We start from the raw sequence: 19,683 nt of genomic DNA, 5'->3' as shown, positions 1-19,683 counted from the left end.
ATGTCAACAAACGGGATATGTGTACATTGCCAGTGCTGTTATGCAGCCATGGACCTTGTAAAGAGAGAGAGAGAGAGAGAGAGGGTGAGAGGGAGAAAGAGAGAGAGAGAGAGAGAGAGAGAGAGAGAGAGAGAGAGAGAGGGAGAGAGAAAGTGAGAGAGAGGGAGAAAAGGATGAATATACAAGACATGTGACAGAAAACGTACAGAGAAAAGCGTCTAAGGAAAGGAATAGGTCTAAAATGTGAAAGAAAGGGAGAGGGAGAGAGAGAGAGAGAGGGGGGGGGGGGGGGGAGGCAGAATGAAGAAAGTAATTTAATACAAATGTAAAGTAGGAAATTATTTTATGCTATGTAAGTTATATTCCTAATGGCTTTGGATGAATGTTACGACAATGAATACACTTGATTTTTAATGTATGATATTGACATGTAATTATTAAATACAGAGAAAGGAGAACAACCAAGCGTGAAGTAGAAATAACGCAGAAACAAATTTAACAATACATTTTTTTTTTTAAAGAGGAATACAGGGAGAAAAGTAAACTTAATGGGAAAGAGAATTTATGGAAAAAATAGATGAGCTAATATGTGACATGATGTGTATGGTGTCACTGGGACAGACAAGATTAAGATAAAAGTAGAAAGAGAGATATGAATGCAAAGAATACAAGAGACAGATTGAGCAGAGAATAAGAAAGAGAGGAATAGAGAAAGAAAAATGTAATATAAAGAGAACAAGAAATCTTACATGGAGAAGGAAAGAGAAATATACACATAGGAAATGAAAATGGTAAAGTGATTGTAATAAAGGTATTTTCAGAGAATAGGACAAAATGACCGACAGAGAATGAGAAAAAAAGATTCAACGACATTGTGAAAGAGATATACAGAGAACGGAAGGGACAGGTGGGGATGGGAGATACATAGATCGCAAACGAGATCGAGAGAGAGAGAGATAGAGAGAGATAGAGAGTAAGAGATAGTGAGGAAGGAAAGAGAAGGGCAAGTCGAGTTAAATGTATTCGGCTGCACGGTCCCCTGCACGTATCGTTCATTATGTTTAAGTGCATTATGCTCTGTTTGGCCGCAGAGTTCCGGTGTACGCGCATTACATGGCGGGATGTGTGTATGGAAGGTGCTACGTGTGGCCATAAAACATCGCCCGCTGATGTGTGCTGTGTATAACCAATATATTCTACTTGTGTAGATATCGTCGTCGTAGGGACAGAATGGGCAGATGCACATGTACTTATTCAGCGGGTATCTTGTCATTTGGAATGTGCTTTTTGACTGGATAGCCATGGTAACTTGGGTTTTTGCAGAATTATTTATGAAGATGAAATATCATTCCTTCCATACAGTTCACTTGAATGGAAGACCTGAGGTTGCAGAGTGAGAATTCAAGATGACAGACATATCTTATCATAGATAAGGTTTGCTGAGAGGCAGAAGGGAGTTACCTCATGCTGTCACTCATTTTTAATGCCCTTCTAGCTCATAGCAGAAGATATGTTTGTATTTGCATTCATGTGGGAAGGAAAAGGAGAGGCTTTTACAGGTAGTTGGTATGATATGGCAAATATCATACTGGTTAGAATAACAAAAGAACTGAATGTCAACAGGATTTTAAACAGGAAATGTCAGAATATAAAACAAGACAGATATTTACTCGTATCAGCTAGGATGGATAAGATGGGTATACATATACAAAAGAAATGCAAATCCAGGAGAGAGAGAGAGAGAGAGAGAGAGAGAGACAAGAGAGAGAGAGAGAGAGAGAGAGAGAGAGAGAAAGAAAAAGAGAGAAGGGGGGGGGGGGGGGGGTCAGAAGGGAAAATGAAAGGAAATAAAGTAAGGAAAAAGTAAAGAAAGTGACAAAGAATTTACAGAAAGATTTTACCAAAATCAATAGGGGAGACTGAGTGAATCACATTGTGGTAGAGAGAGGCAGAAATGTACATTAGGGGAACGAGATAGAAAGAGGGCAGGAGGGATTAAGAGAGACAGAGAGATAGAAAGGCAGATAGAGTCGATAGAGGAAGGGGGAATAAAAGGATATAAAGTGCAACTGTAAGTAGGAAGGGGGGAAGCAAGTGACCAAGAAATTAGAGAGAGTTGTAGGGGGAGATTGAGTGAATGAGATCAAGATAGAAAGATGTAGACGTATGAATTAGAGGAAGAGAAAGCAAGAGGGAAGGAGGGATTAAGAGAGAAACAGAAATAGAGAAAGAGGCAGAGACAGAGACGGGCAAAGAGAGAGAGAGAGATACACACACACATACACAAGCAGAGAGAGAGAGAGAGAGAGAGAGAGAGAGAGAGAATGAGAGAGAGGAAGGGGGGGCAGATAGAGGGAATATTGCATCAGATAGGTATTACAGGCAGAGAGAGAGAGGGAGAGAGAGAGAGAGAGAGAGAGAGAGAGAATGAGAGAGAGGGGGGGGGGGGCAGGTAGAGGGAATATTGCATCAGATAGGTATTACAGTAGTATAAAAGGGAGCGGACATGTATATTGCAGTCATGGCATATATCAAATGAAATGTCAGGCCGTCCACTTTCCTCTGTGGCAAATTGAACAAATAGACCCATGTTTTCTCTGCTATTCCGCAGTGTATTCCTAACAGAATTACATAATTCAGTATAGCTTGCATCAAGAAATGGGCTTGAGACCATAAAACTATAAATAAATCTTTTCAGTCTGAGGAAGAGAAAAGACTTTGGTTACATTTTTAATATCATGACGTCTGCGTTGCAATTTTTGTTTTCTGTTTGTTTCTCTGCCTTTCTATAATCTTTCCTGAGAGGCCCACCTGCTCTATGTGTATACTTCTTTTGCTATATCTTTTCACTTTTCATTTCTCTCTCATTATTTAAAAAATTTATGTTTCATATCTATAGATAATTGAATTGAAATAATTCCTATGTTACGATAACGACACATGCACATATATAGTGCATTTTCTATGTGTATGTTTGATTGTGCTGTGCAGTGTTAAGTAAGTTTTGAGTTTTAGTTATTCTTTATACTGTTATTCTGATTGAATTCTGTTGAGAGGCAGAATGCCATATTACTTCACATAATTTGTTTTAAAGATTTAATGCCCTTTTGGCTTTCAACAGACAAATATTATGATTATAGAATTATTATTTTTTTTAAAAACAGTATTGAGGAGTTATTAGGGTAGTCACATTATAGTTGCAAGTGCTGCATGGCAAATACAAATAAAATACTGAATTTAAGAGTTGATTTCAATGAAAGTGACATTTGATTGAATTCACTATTTAATATCAAATGCAGATCATTTGAGAGAAGAAAACAAAAATTAAAAACATTTACATTTTTTGAAATCCCCAAACAATGGTGAGAGACTGTCGTCTATCTTTTAATTATAGGCTTTTAAAACTATTATTTATTCTCTGTATTTCATCACTGTGCTATTTTACCTCCAAAAACCCATAATGTCATCAACTTTACACTAGTGATTGTATCACTGAAATCTTTATTAATTGAAAACGAAAGGACAGCTCTTGTAGATTAGAGCCAGAGGCATTATTAGTTCTATTGCACAATTTGACTTCATTTTCATGACCCAAGCATTCATGTTGAAGATATAATAGGCAATTTGTACATGCAGGAATATGTGAAATGCATTGTACATTAATGACAGTAAATTCTGATCAACGAATTAACCGGTTAAATAGGAGCAGCATTTGCCATGCCAAGCCCATATCTATGCAAATGAGCAGACACTTTATCGTCGCCCGTGTGCGTTGAGGCGTGACGGAAACAGGAGACTTTTTTTCTAAAGCTGTAGAAAGGAATGATTGATTGATGCGCAAGGAGTGGTGATAATCTTGCCGGTATAATCCATGAATTATTTGTGCACCAATGTATTGACATTTGTAGTGGAGGTATAAAACCCACGCCCGCTCTCCCTCTCTTTCTCTCTCTCTTTCTATCCCTCCGTCCCATTATCATGCGGCGACGATACGTTACAAAAGTTGCTCATTAGTAAGGTAAATGCGAGATGCATGGCGGAACAGCGCATCCATATTTATACTCATTCTGCTGACTACCCTTGATGTTACATGCCTGGCTTCACAGGAGAGTAGTTGAGTCCCGAGACAAAGTCACATCTAATTGGGACACACCATCTATGACCTAGCTCATCAAAATTCTTTATCAAAAAATATTCCAGTTCTGTAAGTTCAATACAAATTAGTTATTGACATGAAACATGTTATATATTTTCCATTTGTATCTCCTCGCATCCTCTCCTGACATTGGGCAACATCAAGCAAATTAGGGGATTAAAAAACTAATGATATATTTCTAGCACAACTGCAGGTATGCGGGTAAATGATTTATTTCTAGATATATGGATTTGGGTTTTGAAAGAAATGATGTATGGCTTTTCCATTTATCATTTATCTTGATCAAATATCAACAGTACATGTAAGTATCCTTCATGCATTGAGGTTTCTGTAGAATCATAGAATTTCAGCATTAAGGTATAGCTACTCATCAAGTTTCTTGCTGCGAAAAAGATTTTTTTTTTAAATTGTTAAATTTTTAATGAAAGCTTCAGATTTTACATTATCTGCTCAGTTGCATCCATCTTTTGCACAGGTTTATAGATCACTTTGCTAGATGTTACATATGAAAGCAAATTAAACGTGATTACACAAGCTTTTAAAAATCAACTCATAGGCAGTTTCAGTTCTCAACTGTATCTTTTATTAAAGATAAATAAATCATGTTTGGATTATGTTTATTATAGTAATGTTAGCACAATGATGCAACATGCTATTGACATTACCTAAGATGGAGAGTTCTAGAAAGTCATTGCAATTGTTTTTTTCTTCAGTAAACACGATCTGAAATGACCTGAGGAAAGCATTTAAAATGAGATGTGAAATAGCTGTTGTTGTTAACGTTGCTCAGACAAAAACATTGTTTTCGTCATGATAGAATGGGAAAGCTGCAAGGCAAATGTGTTTATTTAATCTGGATTGCACTTTAAAAACAAAATGATGATAACTTCCATTTATATATATATCTTTTGAGATACATGTAAATGGAATTAAAATCATGACTTTACAATCTGAAATGTATCATTTTAAGCTCTAAACAATGATTTCTTTTTAAAGAGGAAGTCTAAGTTAACTGCGGTTCAAATTATTCCAATTAATACAAAAAATATATGGTAAATTACTATTAAAATGAGAAAAGAAACCAAGCTAGTAGTCCTTAGGATTAGGACACATGTTCCAAAATGGATGTGGGTTTGATGTGCTTTTAGTGTACAATTTCCCACCTTAAAATGTTTTTGTTCTGAAGTTGATTAGTGTTTGGAGAATGATTTATAATTGGATTTTAGCTGCTTTGGGACTGCGTATTCAGAGACAGAACTCAGAATAACATGTAATTTTCTTTGCTTGTTACTGGCGAGAAATAAAACACCTTGCATACCTGTTCAAGGTTGTTTCATGGTCTGTCTGAAAACATTGATTGCTTACTTCATTGCTCCAAGTTTCTACATGATGTTTGATAGTACTTTTTAAGAGGTAGTATCTTTTTTTATTAACGCTTTTCTGTTTTTAAATGTAACCAGTCAAACAGAAACAGAAGTAATTGAAATTACTTCAAAAAAGTAAAAGCACTAAAAACTAAGGCATGAATATCTACAGTTATTCAATTTGCATCATTCCTATCATATACTTTTCAAATCTAAATGGATAGCATGATTGTATATGATGATGAAATGTTTAATCATCTCTGTTAAAAGTATAACCGGCCTTTTAGAATGTATATATATCAACTTATAAATGTGATCATTTACTTTTTTATTGATATATTGTAAATTTATTTGTCCTTTTCTAGGTCCTCCCACTGCGAATGAGAATTTTCATTATACCATGTGTGCACGTATGTTAATAAATAAGTTATTGTGGCCTTTTACCTGCAAATCAACTCAACCCTTTAAAAAATTTATATCTATGAATGTAATTTATGATGGCTTTGCCGGTTGGTTGAAAGGGAGGCATTTTGATGTACAAGGAAAATATCTAAAAAGTTATGCTTTGTAGATTATACATGTCAGGGGTTTACTCACCAAAATAAGTATGCATGGCCTACAGATTCTGAAGAAAATGTGATCTTTAAAAAAAAAATCTGCATTTTGCATTTTGTGATATCAATTAATTGTTATTTATTGTAAAAAATTAATGTAGGTATGAGTGGGTAGTATGGGTTTTTAAAATTCTGTTATAAAGGGTTTGAATGCAAGATGGCAAGCGCATGACCCTTGACCTATACCAATTGTTGCTCCATCCTCCAGCCCACCCTCCTCCAACCCACCCTCCTCCAAAACCTTGTTCTGTTAGTTTGGTTATATTACTCTATATCCAGGTTTTGCAAGAGCAACATATATTGTAAGCATGAATGATTTAATGAATGGTGGTGATGGTAATACAATTTGGGTATCTATATATCTCAAATTTGTCATGATTTTGCCAGGAAATTGCTGTGGAGTTAAGTAATATTTTGTGCGCTTCTTTTGCAAATTTATTTGTATGTGTTTGTATGGTGTAGGCAGCTCTTTTGATGCTCCAGTTTTAAAATCACCATGTCATTTTTGTTTCTGTACAGAAGGTTACATATTGTTTGCTGAGAGCAAGAAGAGCATTAATTGACAAACTATTACATGGAGTTAATGCACTTCTGACTCTCACCAGATAATGATATGGTTTTATTTATTCATCCATAAATTGTGAAGACTTATTCTTGAGAAAATTGTTAATGCATGTAGATTTGTTTTCCTTTTTGGTAAACTTCCTTTTAAAAAAATTAATCATATTTTACCTTCTAACTTTCAACTATATTATCTAATTGTGCTTCCTTCATCCTAAATCTACATTAAACATTTGTTGTTGGCAGAACAGTATCAAATGTCTGGTTAAGCTGATTTGGGTGTAAATTTAAAGTTATTAAGTGTCAAGTTATCAGAATATTGACCCTGAATCTGTTCTTTTCTTATTTCTACATCCAGGTGTTATGGGTGTGCAAGCTTTGCCGTAAGAAGCAGGAATACCTGACCAAGACAGGACAATGGTATCACGGTGGGACAAAAACGCCCCCTTCTACTCCAGGAGACAAACTCAAGAAATTGGCCATGTCAACAGAATCCCTCTCTGCAGTCTTATCATCGGCACCAAGCACTCCTGGGGCAGGAGGTCCTCCAAGCACTCCATCTTCATCGACTACGGCAAGAGCCGGAACAAGGACGACAACGACAAGCCCAGCAACAACGACAACGGTGACAACGACGAGCAAGACAGTATCACCAGCATCATCAACATCATCGAGTCTGAACCTTAGGGACAGAGAAAGACTGAGTGATAGCAAAGCGCCTTCCTTACGTGGACAACTGGGTAAAGATGGGACACCTCCTAGTGGAGGCCAGTCCAAGGGTTTGACGAGAGGTGGTAGCCAACATGCGCCTTTAACACGCCAGCTTTCAAAGGATGATGACTCTGGACCAGGCACTACTAGACCGGTGCATAGACCACACGGTAGAGACAGTCTGAGACATGTGGATGATAGGGATATACGAGGGAATAGAGGGGCAAGGCGTGAGCCTCTCTATGGCTCTAGTGGGGACTTGAACCACAGGGATCAAGATAGACATAGGGATAGGTACCCTCGCAGGGACCGACCAGGCGACCGTGACCGGTCGATTAGTGGTGATAGATATGGACCCAGGCAGGCTGGGGATCGTGCCAACTATGCAGGAAGGGGAAAGCTTCCAGGGCCCGAACAAGAGCCCGACAGTCGCAAGTACCCTGAACCAGATCAATACAGAGATCGTCGGGAACGTTACCCCGAGAATGACAGGTACCCTCCCAGATACCATGAAGGCGATAGGCCAGGAAGGGGCTTTCCTCCTGAAGAACGATTCTACTCTGATGATCCAGAGAGGGATAGGCATAATTACCACAAGGAGCCTGTGTCCAGGACAGCAAGTGGACGTTCCCTGGACCGACAAAGACGGATGTACGACGATCCTCCGCAGGATTTCCTGCCGGATGGATACCCTGACTCTTCTAGTGTTGTAGGTAAACGAGATTCACTCAATAGAATAGAAGGAATGGAACCCCCTTCAGGACCTAGTGAGATTGAGCCTCATATAGAGAGGAGACCTCGTGAGCGAGATAGGAGAGACCACATAACTCATACAGTGCCATCAAATGTTCGCGAGAAAGAGCGTATCCCAAGTGACTTTGGGCCACCACCTGTGCAATATGGAATGCAACGATCCTCTAACTACGGCAGCTCGGCCGGGAAGCGGGGAAACCACGGTCATAGACACGCAAACGCGGGGGAGGACATTCCCGACGCACTATCGCAGGATTTATATGGAGTACGGACTGATGTGACGCCGAAGCAACATCTAGACCCCAGTTCCGCGGCGGGGAAAGCGAGCGCAAAAGATTCGCGCAAGACGGACTCCATGATACGCAATGACTCTCTGAGTTCTGACCAAAGCGAGTGTGTACGCCCGCCGCCGCCTAAGCCGCACAAAGGAAAGGGGATGAGGAAGAGACGTGATTACTCATTGAGCAGTTCCGAGGAGGAAATAAGATCAACGCCAGACTATACCAGCTGTGACGAGGGAGAAATAGAAAGTGGCAGCATCAGTGAAAGAGGTGAGTACAATTATCATAGTCATGCACACCTCAATAAAAAAAAAATTACCGGTAGACATAAGACAGCCTCTGGAGCCAGGAGGGTTTAAACTCTTAACTTTAACAAAGAGTTTATCAATACCCTTCTGGCTCTCGCAGACAATATTGCCATCTTTTCTTCTACTCGAAACCAGTAATTGACATCAGTTCACACAAGAATAGATGAGTTTTATTCAAAACTTATATTTAGTAACCATTAAATAATTTCTACTAACTGATTATTTGAACAAAGTCATATACTGTTCTTTAAAATTATTTATATTAAAGATCCTTTTCTTCATGTTACCTCACATAGCAACATTCAAGTAAAGGTTGCACGATATTTTCATATTACTGCATGCAAAGTTCATATTTAAGTATAAAATATGTAATTGGAAAACATTTGTCTTTTATATTAGAAATTGCAAAATTATCTCTTTTTTCTTGCATACAATTGCATTGAGGAAATCAAATTAGTTTTTGACTGAATGACAGAAATAAAGACAGAAAGAGAGGGTAAGAAAAGGGAGAAGGGAAATGAGAAAAGGAAGGGAGACTTTTATTTAAATATCGACACAGATCAGGAGAGAGACAGATTGAGAGCAGGGAAAAAAGGGTAAAGGATGAAAGAAATGAGTGAAAGACAGACAAAAGTGATGAGGGAGGAAAGGAGACATCCAACATAAAAATGTAAAATGGAGAAGTTAATAAAGAAAACTAAGAGAAAGGGAGAAGGAAAAAAAAAAGAGAAAGAGTACATGCATAGAGGAGGAAAACTATATAAGGTCACCAAAATATATGTAATGAGTATCATGTAGAGTACATCTTCCAAGCCAATCGATTGTACCTGCGCTCTGACATTAATGGCCCCCTAACTAAATCATGTTAGATGCTGTATGTATACTATGTGCATGTAAGCATGCAGCGTCCGGGCCAGCGCAGTGACATGTTTTTACAATATTTGAGAGACTAGGCATCACTCCAAATTAGATTTATTCAGATGTAGAAAATTGCTTGGACCTCGCATGTTTACCGGAATAGGCAGGTAAATACAAAGCCCCAGCAAATACCAATGAGATCGACTCCCTCTCTCTCTCTCTCTCTTTCTCTCTCTCTCCTCTCTCCCTCTCTCTCGATCCTGTCCACTCTCTCTCTCCCATACTTCTTCATTTCATCAAGACCCAATTTATTGCAGAGTCTAAAATTAGCACAGGGCAAGGTAATGCTTCCTCTTTGTACATTGGATGCAGGCAGCATCGGACTGATTAGTTAGGAGGCCCTCGTGTGTCGAGATGGGGAGAGCGATGACAGGATGGTGGGGCGGGAAAGTCCTCAGGAATACGGGCGTCTGAAAGTGTGTTTAATGATTAATGTCGGGAATAAAAATGTTGAAAGCTAGGGAATCAAGTCACGTAAAAGGTCACTCTCGGAGGGCTCATAAAGGCTTATTCATTTGACCTGGGGCTGTATGATGGAAAGAACAAACAAGAAGTAGGTTACATTTGAGGGATATCAGAATATTCATCCAATTATGATAGCCTGATTAAGACGAATGACATTCAAAGAAGTTTCAGTCCAATGAAGCAGTTCAAATTAAAGTGAATAAACACTATTAGCTAAAAACAAAGGGGTAATATATAATAATTTTCTAAAATTGGAAAGGCATGTAGGAATAAAATAGAAACACATTACATCAAAGATTTTTTTCTTCAAGAATTCCCATATTTTTAAACACAATTTTCTTGCATGTACTGTATGTTTATACAATCTTAAATGGACTTGGTAATATTGTTCAGATGAGAGAAATGGTACTAAGGTAGTGACTTAAATGCTAGATGTACAATTCAAGAAAGTTTAAGTGATAACAAACCATTATTAATAACAAAAATCAGGGAAAACTGATCTGATCATTCCTTAATTCTCCCAACTATATTATTACAATTTAATTACATTGTATGTGAATGTAAATCATAATAGAACAATGGATTGGCTCTATGGGACTGGTCAGAAGAGATTGATTTATCTAAATGGGAAAAAACAGTGCTGCGTGACCAGGCACATAACTATGACCGAGTTGTGTGTTGCCCTTCTAAAGCTTCTGGAGCTTTTAAAGCTAAGAAAACCAATCACAAATTTTGACCAGAACCAAGAAAAGCACATTTTCAACAAATCTGTAACCTTGAGCAGCAAATAGGTCACACCTGTATATTAGCTGTATCTGGCTCTTTCTTTCATTATTAACAAACCATAGATTTTATAAAGGTCAATGAAAATTGTTGATTGCAAACAGTAAATGGCGGTTTGAAAAAAATATAGATGTGGAATAAAATATGGTAATAAAAGTTAAGCATTGTAATGCAGGTTATCAGAGAAATCTTAGTCATGAACTTTTCACCCTCTACATCAATTAGATCAGGTGACAGGACAAAAAAAAAGAGGAAAGGAAATTTGAGGAGGGGATCTTGCTGGCCGGATCTGCAGTCTCGTTTCGCCCGTCCCTAGGGATTCTAACACTGACTATTTTCAAACCTCATTAAAAAAGAATCGCTCTCGTGCAGTAGCCGGCAGTCTTCAGCCATATATACCAACTTATCAGCCAGTAATGAATGATTAATGGGTTTTTATCACTTAAAAAGGGCAACAGAATTAATTTGGTATTGATGAATGTGTGTTGAGATCCGTTACAAACTACAAATTTATAAAATACCTCTGGTTTGAAGCTACAGAGGAATCATGTTTAAATTGAAATCTTCTTTTAAAAATGAGGACAGATGAAGCTATCAATTGCATTATTGTGCCATAATGAATTAAAAATTTGCCCCATTGTATATTAATGGTATTGAATTTCAATTTTTCTTTCTTAGCCATGGATAAGCATTGTATCTTAATTATCTTTTGCAAGGTTCTGTCAAAAATTGTCATCGTTCTGCATGAAACAGTTTCCACTGTAATCATAAAGCTTTTCTTTTACAACCTTTTAGACTACCTAGAACATTCCAGGCACACGTCTAATTTTAGAAGGCTTCTTTTGATTCTCAAACCAGAAGACAGTTCTGTCTATCTTTTTAGAAAAAAAACCCTCTTCTATCTTACATTGCAAGCAATAGCCCGAGGTTCTTCCATATCTACCCAAGATCGTTATGCAGGCGTGACGGCAATAAAACCAACCCTGTCATGCGTACCCTGCTCTAACCCAAGATGGATCTAAAAAACCATCAACTATAGCCAAGTTTGGTCAAGGGTGAGGGCCATATGTGAGGCAATGCCCATATGTACTTTCTAATATTCCTATGCCAGGAGACAGAAGGGCGTGTCATATAACGCCCTTCTTGCATTCAGCAGGTGGTGGAAGGAATCTAAGACTGTGATGATTAATGGAGGAGGGGCAGTTATGAAAGAGGGGGGGGGGGGGGGAGCTGTAGAGTTATGTTCATGAACTTGTTAAGAAACTCCAGGGGATTCTCAGTGATTAGATGATTATGTGTATGAGTGCTGAGTAGTATGTGTGTAAGAGCAGAAAATGACCGTACTAGTATATGCACTGGGAGAAATGACCAGCATTAGTTTACAACAGAATAGCTTCCACTTATTAGCTCATAAAACACAAGCTACTACAATTACTGTACCTTTACTTCAATCAAATAAACTTATTATTTCCATCATAAAAGACAAATGTTTTCCAGTATTAAACATAAAATGCGTGTGTGCTTTGAGTTTTAAGTTGAAATTGGACATGACTTTATGAAACCTAAATTGTATTCATTATAATCATGAGCTTTATATACTATATGTATTTTTGTGTATGTCTGTCGGGATGAATCTTTGATATAAATCATACAAATTTTTATATATTAAAGATAATACATGCCTTTTATCAAGCATGTTATCAAATATGATTTAATCTCTTTTCCACTTACTTTCACTCATAGAAAATGATTACACTTGTTTATGATGTTTACATACTACTATTTGAGAAATAGTTAACTCTATGTTACTTACTTTTTTCCTATATCATTAAGAATAAATGATTGACATTTATTCTGACATCAATATATAGTTTGTTACTATAAACAGAATGCAAATTTATATGAAAACGTAGTTCTTGCGTGTAGTTGCAGATTGATAAGAAAATCCAAAAATAATGCTTAAATCATTCAAGCATTGACATTATTTGATTTATACAAATATGGTGAAGAACTTTTCTTTTCAGATTGTACTAGAAGAATTTTGTCATCATGAAAGTATTGTTGCGTCAACTGTGAAATATACCTTTCTAAGTGCATTTTCCCTGTAAAAATGATATTATCGTCAATTTGCATTTGCCTTTAAACCATATAATATTTTCTTTTAATTCAAATTCTTGTGTAATCTATTTTTCTCATAAGCTAGTGAAAACTGATACTTTTTATTCGATGGAAATATATAATCCAGTTCAATGTCTTAAAAATGAACAGTGTTTAATTTTCCATGAAATGCATTTTATAGAAATTATGAACTGTATATAATCCTTTCATTATGATACACACTCCAAACCTTAAAGACAAACATCAGATATAGATATCCAAATATATTTCTAACCATATTTTAATATACTTTGTTGCGTATTTGAGCAAACTTATATTCATTATTTTGTCATTAAGAGCAATGCACAATTGACACATTTCTTGCTCCCTGGTGACATATACTATCCAAAAATTTTAACAATCAATTTCAACTTTCATAAAGTGCAATTCCAAATATTTGAGTGCATTGTAATATGATTTCCGCTATCACTTTCTTCTTTAAAGTCTTCTCTACCATGACTTAATATCAGTCTGATCCTATTTGTTGTCTTATTGGTAGAATCTTGGTTTATATATACATGAATATATGTATTAATAATGATGTGGGGTACTGAACTTTGTTTGGCAGCCTGATATTAATTACACATATTAAAAGCCATTGTCATCTTTCAATCATTCTCCCCATGGCCTTTGGTTTGGTTGCGGCTGGATATAACCTTTAACCCCTAAACCAGGTGAGCTAGACTACTGGGATGAGAGGCTTGGTCCTGAATCTGCTCCTCGACACCATCGATATCATCACCATCATCATCATCTCCACAATCACCATAGCAACCATAATCATCATCCTCGAACCAACAACAACCATGGGCAGACTGCAGCGGATTCTGCCCTAACACTGGTGAGATGCTCCTAGCGGGTAGAAGTCAGCGTGATTAACCCCCACCAATGCTCACTATCTCTTTGCCAAACTATTTGATATCTACCACTTACCCTCTTTCCAAAGTAGATCATGCTTTATATACTCAAATGTTTGTGTGAGTTAATCCATTGTTTTTTGTGTGTTTGTCTCTTTTCTTTTTTTATTCCTTTACAAAAATCTTGTCCGATCCCCTCTCAATCACGAAACTGCTGATTTTTTCCAAAACACAAAATTACCCCTCTCTCAAAAAAAACAACAACTTTGAAATGCACGTCTGCTGCCACAAAAATCAACTCCCAAAATGAATATTCATTTGCGGCTTGTGACCTGATTCTCGTGACCTCAGGGTCAGGGGAGTTAGACATCACATCGAGTCCCGCCACAGCAGGATCCAATAACCATCCAGGGATCCCACCGGGTCATGGGGCAAAGTCGTCCCCCACGGGGGCAGTCGCGCCCCCTTCCTCCTCCCATCACATCCGACACCACTCTGAGTCGGAGATAAACCTAGTGTCGTCCCCTAAGAAAATTGTGCACTTTGGGCGTGGTGAGGCGGGGCACTCCCTGGAGGAGGATGACAGACAGATCAAAGATTCAGGCATCGACACGTGCAGCAGCACCACGCTTAACGAGGAGCATAACCTAGGTGCCAAGGTCAGACGTCAGTTATAACAAAACAAAAATTAAACAAGTCATGTCAAAAGGTCGTTGCTTCATTATGAATCATGCATGCAAGCACGCTCAATTGTTTGTATTGCACCACCTATTCACAGCCATGTTATGCTTGTGTCATACATGTTGCCAGCACGGTAATCATTTGCATGATAAATAGCTATTATTCCAATTTTTATCATTTTTATATCTAAAGGCACCCTCCATTAAATCGACCAACCACAAACATGTTTATCTTTCATTAGCTTATACTAAAAGATATTGGTCAATTTAACAAGTTTAAAATATAGCCACAAAGTATCTGCATTTTGAATCAAACATATGCAGTGGAAGAAATTGTTTATTTAAAAAATATATATTTAGTGTCATATTTTATGCCAGCAAGGGCAGTTTGCCGAAATAGGGATCACCTTTTTTGCACCTTTAAAGAATTGTTCAACTTTTCTTGCATTTTGGATATGCACAGATTGATGCAAAATCTTTGTCTTTTCCAATTTCATCTTTTCCAGTAATCTTGACAAATAAATTTGCTTGAATTTGAAAAAAGATTAATACTATTTTGCATACAAAAGAATACACATAGTACTTAAATTTTGATGATGAAATAACCACAATTTTGTCATTATCACTGAATGCACTAATGCATGACGGAGGATTTCTCACAAGATGAAATATTGCATCATAAAATATAACATTTCCAACCAGTATCTTCTGGAACTTAATAAGGAGGAATAAGTGCTTTCCTATATATTTTGTTACTAAGTCTTGCTTGCATGTGCCTCATTCAAGAAAAAAAAATCAAGCTTTCATGTTATATAAAGAGATAAAAATCATATATCAGCTTTTTATGTATGGCTGCCTTTTCTTACGTTCATTGAAGCATGACATTTGACCTCTGACCTGTGGCACTAGGTCAGATCTTGCTGTGGTGTCGTCAAGCTGATGATTTCAAACCTGAGTTTAAAATTTCAAAAAGTTTTTAGCGATTTCAATACTTTTATTCCCGATTTTGTCCATTTCTGCCTCAAATTTTACTTTTTGTTGAAGTTTTGTTTTGACATGAGTTATTTATGATGTGTTCTATCTCTGTTTTGTTGTTTTGAGTGCTGAAGTATCGTATTTAGATAGATTTTCAACCTTTTCTGACCTCTCAATTTAACAAAAATACACACCATATAGTAGAATCACCTTTTTCTAGTTGCTATCTGTCCACCTCCGCATTTGTCATCAGTATAAAAGATAGCTCAATCTTTTGTAATTGTCCTTTTTTTACACTTTGTAACCTTTTGACGGAAAGGCATGGATGGATATTTAGAAAATAGGTCATTTAGGTTTTTAGATTAATCTCACTATAATACAAAAATAAAAAAGAAATATAGAATCCCATCGGTTCCACCCACCTAGTATGGGCTTCAATGTCTTGTCAATTAATAATTGTGGATTTAAACATAAAGCAGTACATCCAATCCTAAGCCTCTAAAGCAGTTTGCAATTGTCTTTTTTTCGCTTTGTAACCTTTTAATGCAAAGGCATGGATGGATATTTAGAAAATAGGTAATTTAGGTTTATAGATTAATCTCACTATAATACAAAAATAAAAGTAAAATATAGAATCTCATCAGTTCCACCCACCTAATCTTGGCTTCAATGTCCTGTCAATTAATAATTGTGGATTTAAACATATAGCAGTAGATCCAATCGTAAGCCTCTAAAGAAGTTTGCGGATAATATTATCTTATAATGAGTGCCTACGCCCTTTCAATAGTCTCTTTTCTCTTCCACATCTCAATTCTTTTCCCCTGTTATTCTTTTTATACTGTATCTATCATGCAACATCCTATTTTTCCATCTCTTTTCCCTCTTTGTAAACCTCTTTGTGTGATCTCCTATATTTTATTTTGAGATGTCACGCTACTCTTTATTGTCATAATGATCTTTTACTTGTCCAGCTTATTTCATTTCCTTTTTCTTGATTTTGTATTCTTGTAGTAAGTTTCTAAATAAAATACAGCAAATATGTAAAAATTTACTTTATTTCTTAAACCCCATTTCTCTGCCACTTTGTTAGTGCCCTTAGGTTCATCTCTCTATTCTGCCCTCTCCCAGTCTTTGCCCCCCCCCCCTTCTCTCTCCATATCTCTCTATTTTTCTTATAGTTTTCTTTCATTAAAAAAGATCTTGAACTACTAAAAACATTTACTATTTCATCTTAGAATTCATGAAGTTTATGACTTTTATTTTCAAACATTCATTATGTGTGTTAATCCACCTTATCCAAAATTAATTTGAGAAGCATTCTCATTAACCCATACTCATCCAAGATATAAGATTACTTTGATCACATCTCTAAGTCAATATCATAGCTTCAATTTCAAGGTTCACTGATCCCATCAAAACGATTTGTCATTAGGAATTTTTTATTTAGATAATCATTATGAATCCCGCTTTACCACTTGACTGCCAGGAAAACTACCCAAAATGTTAGATACTAATGAAATGTAAATTAAGAATCACCTTCCCAAATTAGGATTTTCTTCTTATCAGGAAAACTACCCAAAATTTTATAGATACAAATTAAATGTAAATAAAAAGAATCTTCTTCCTAATTTAAATTTTCTTCATATTTTGGCCAACCAACCACTTGTAGGCTATGAAAGCAAATGGACTTGATGTGCTCCGCCAATCGTTACTTGATGAAGAAAGCTTGGTAATTGATTTCAAACATTTTTACCCCTTTGTAAATCTCTCTAACAAGTGGCCTGTTACTCAGTGAATGGACTAAATTCCTTTATATTTAACCAGCTTGTAAAAGCAGTGTGAGAATACACAAATTGAAAACCATGAAAAAGTAAGGATATGTTAGCAGGTAAGTTCCAATGTCAGTGAATATGTGTAATAATACATTTGATCAAGATATATACTTTTATAAGAAGTTATATGTTTTACCAGCCCCTTTAACTATAAAATTTTATAAGAAGTTGTATGTTTTACCAGCCCCTCTATCTATATATAGTCACCAAAACTATGTAATCATTATGATTTTAGGAAACAAGTTTATAAGTCAAGAACTCAAATCTCTCTAGATTTATTGAATGTGAATTTTAAAAAAGCATTTGAATCAAGATTTTGTAGCAGTCATTTGATGGAAAGTTTCACACACTCATCTGTAACACCTCTCTACCTCATTGGTATTGTCTTAATCCTGTGTGAGATTGTTTCATTCCATCATTAGCTATAAACCCATCCCATCTGAATGTTAAGAACATGGTGCAAACATTCAAACAAAATGTAATATCTTTTGTAGCATATTGATTTTGGAAGTCATGATGTCTAACTAATACAAAAGGCTGTTGTTTTTTGGATTATTTTGAAAAAGAAAGTTATGTGCTTTGACTATTGATACATTTTGGGATGTTTGCAACCATGTTCTGTTGTTGTTGTTGTTAAAATAAAATGAAAATAGAATGAAAATTTGTGTCCATATTGCTCCTATCTCTGTTTCATACATGTATGTCTTGAACAATCATTTTGTTATTGTAAAGTGTGCTTTCATTTCATGGCTAAGTGCATTTATTACTTTGGTAGTATGTTGTTTGATGTGCAGAATATCATTGATTTTCTTTATTTGAAATTTAAGATGAACTGCACTAGAATAATTCAGACTTTCAGTTTTGTGGAGAAGAGCATTAATTCTATATCAAATGATATCAGATTACATGCTTCTGTCTCCAAACAGTCTATACCTTCATTTAATAAAAGAAATGTAAACAGAAAAGATCTTTAAAGAAGTAATGATTCTATAAAAGATACGCTCCTTGAGTATTCTGCATAAGTTTGAAATGATAAGTTAACAAGTAATAACATATTTTAAAACAGTCGTGTTCCCTTTAACCATTAGTACTTTATGTTTTAACTTCTTTTAATTTAAGGTGATAGAACAGTATGCAACTTACATATATATACCAATCAAAACTCACTTATTCATTTTCTTGTGGAATTGCCAGATTTTTGTGTTTCAATTTCAAATATAATTCTGATTTGAATCAATTTATGCATGTATATGTTCCTAAATGTTTTCTTTGTGAACAATATAACTACCAAATTTTGTATCATTACTAACTATTCTAGTAATTAAATTTGTTACAAGCTGGAACAGAATATTTTGCAAACATTACTGTAGACTACAGTGTAATATTTGCGCATGCTAACAATCCTCTAAACAATGTAACCTGTATGATTTACAGTACCCTGTGAATTGGCAACCTGACATGGATAACAACGTCCTCATTGGTCAGATGGTTCTAAGAAAGAACCAATCAGAAGCTTGTACACATCAAGACTCCAGTGCCATTCTAGGGTTAAAGGTCATTGGTGGGAAGATGAAGGAGGCGGGGCGACTGGGGGCGTTTATCTCCAAGGTTAAACGAGGTAGCATAGCTGACACCGTGGGTCATCTAAGGGCAGGTCAGTTTAGTTTACAATTTTATTAAAAATGTTATCTTGTATTTTCAATGAGCTAATGATCTTTTTTAGTATTACCATCTTTATAGAATTTACCATAAACGTTTTTATGAGGCATTTTTTCAAACATTATTTTTTTTTGTATTTGAGGCAGCAGAAAGTCATAATTTCTGTAACTGAATGATGATCCAACAACTTTGTAATTTTGTTTGTTGTATTTCCCATTTTATTGTCTTATCCATATTTCTAAGAAATATTTAATTCCTTTTTTTTTACTTTGCACGTTTTATTAAAGATTTTCAGATCATTTATTGTAGCCATGGTCTTATATGTCTGCTGAAAATGTGTCAGGAACAAATGACTGGGGTAGGGGGGATTTTGTTCTTGATTCACATATTCTTGCATGGTATCTAATTTTGAAATTCATGATCCTTTTTAATTCATAAAAGTAAGACAAGCATTTCTTTCAGCACAGAAACTGAACACAACACCAGGACATCGGTGTTTTAAATGAACAGTATTGAAATGTCTGAGTGATTTTGGAAGATGCCACCCCAAGTATGTATCTCTGACATTCAGAAACGTTCGATTTGTCATATTTATGTATTTTGTTGTTG

General features: G+C 36.0%; 1 protein-coding gene across 3 annotated transcripts in view; it reads left to right on the top strand.

The window, feature by feature from the left end:
- Nucleotides 1–19,683, top strand: part of LOC589670 (regulating synaptic membrane exocytosis protein 2) — a 73,162-nt gene that overhangs the window by 8,983 nt on the left and 44,496 nt on the right. The window contains exons 3-6 of one of the 3 annotated variants that reach the window (XM_030973882.1): nt 7,054–8,710; nt 14,280–14,587; nt 17,253–17,312; nt 18,850–19,069. In XM_030973882.1, the coding sequence (XP_030829742.1) occupies nt 7,177–8,710; nt 14,280–14,587; nt 17,253–17,312; nt 18,850–19,069 (2,122 nt within the window). In that variant the 5' untranslated portion in view covers nt 7,054–7,176. Of the gene's footprint in view, nt 1–7,053; nt 8,711–13,745; nt 13,913–14,279; nt 14,588–17,252; nt 17,313–18,849; nt 19,070–19,683 lie in introns of all 3 variants that reach the window. The other 2 variants (XM_030973883.1, XM_030973884.1) reach the window with 2 other exon arrangements.

This window comes from Strongylocentrotus purpuratus, unplaced genomic scaffold, assembly GCF_000002235.5.
Source record: "Strongylocentrotus purpuratus isolate Spur 01 unplaced genomic scaffold, Spur_5.0 spur5_scaffold_7, whole genome shotgun sequence".
NCBI lineage: Eukaryota > Metazoa > Echinodermata > Echinoidea > Camarodonta > Strongylocentrotidae > Strongylocentrotus > Strongylocentrotus purpuratus.
Note: the sequence above shows the minus strand (reverse complement) of the source record. Positions and strands in the feature narration are given on the sequence as shown.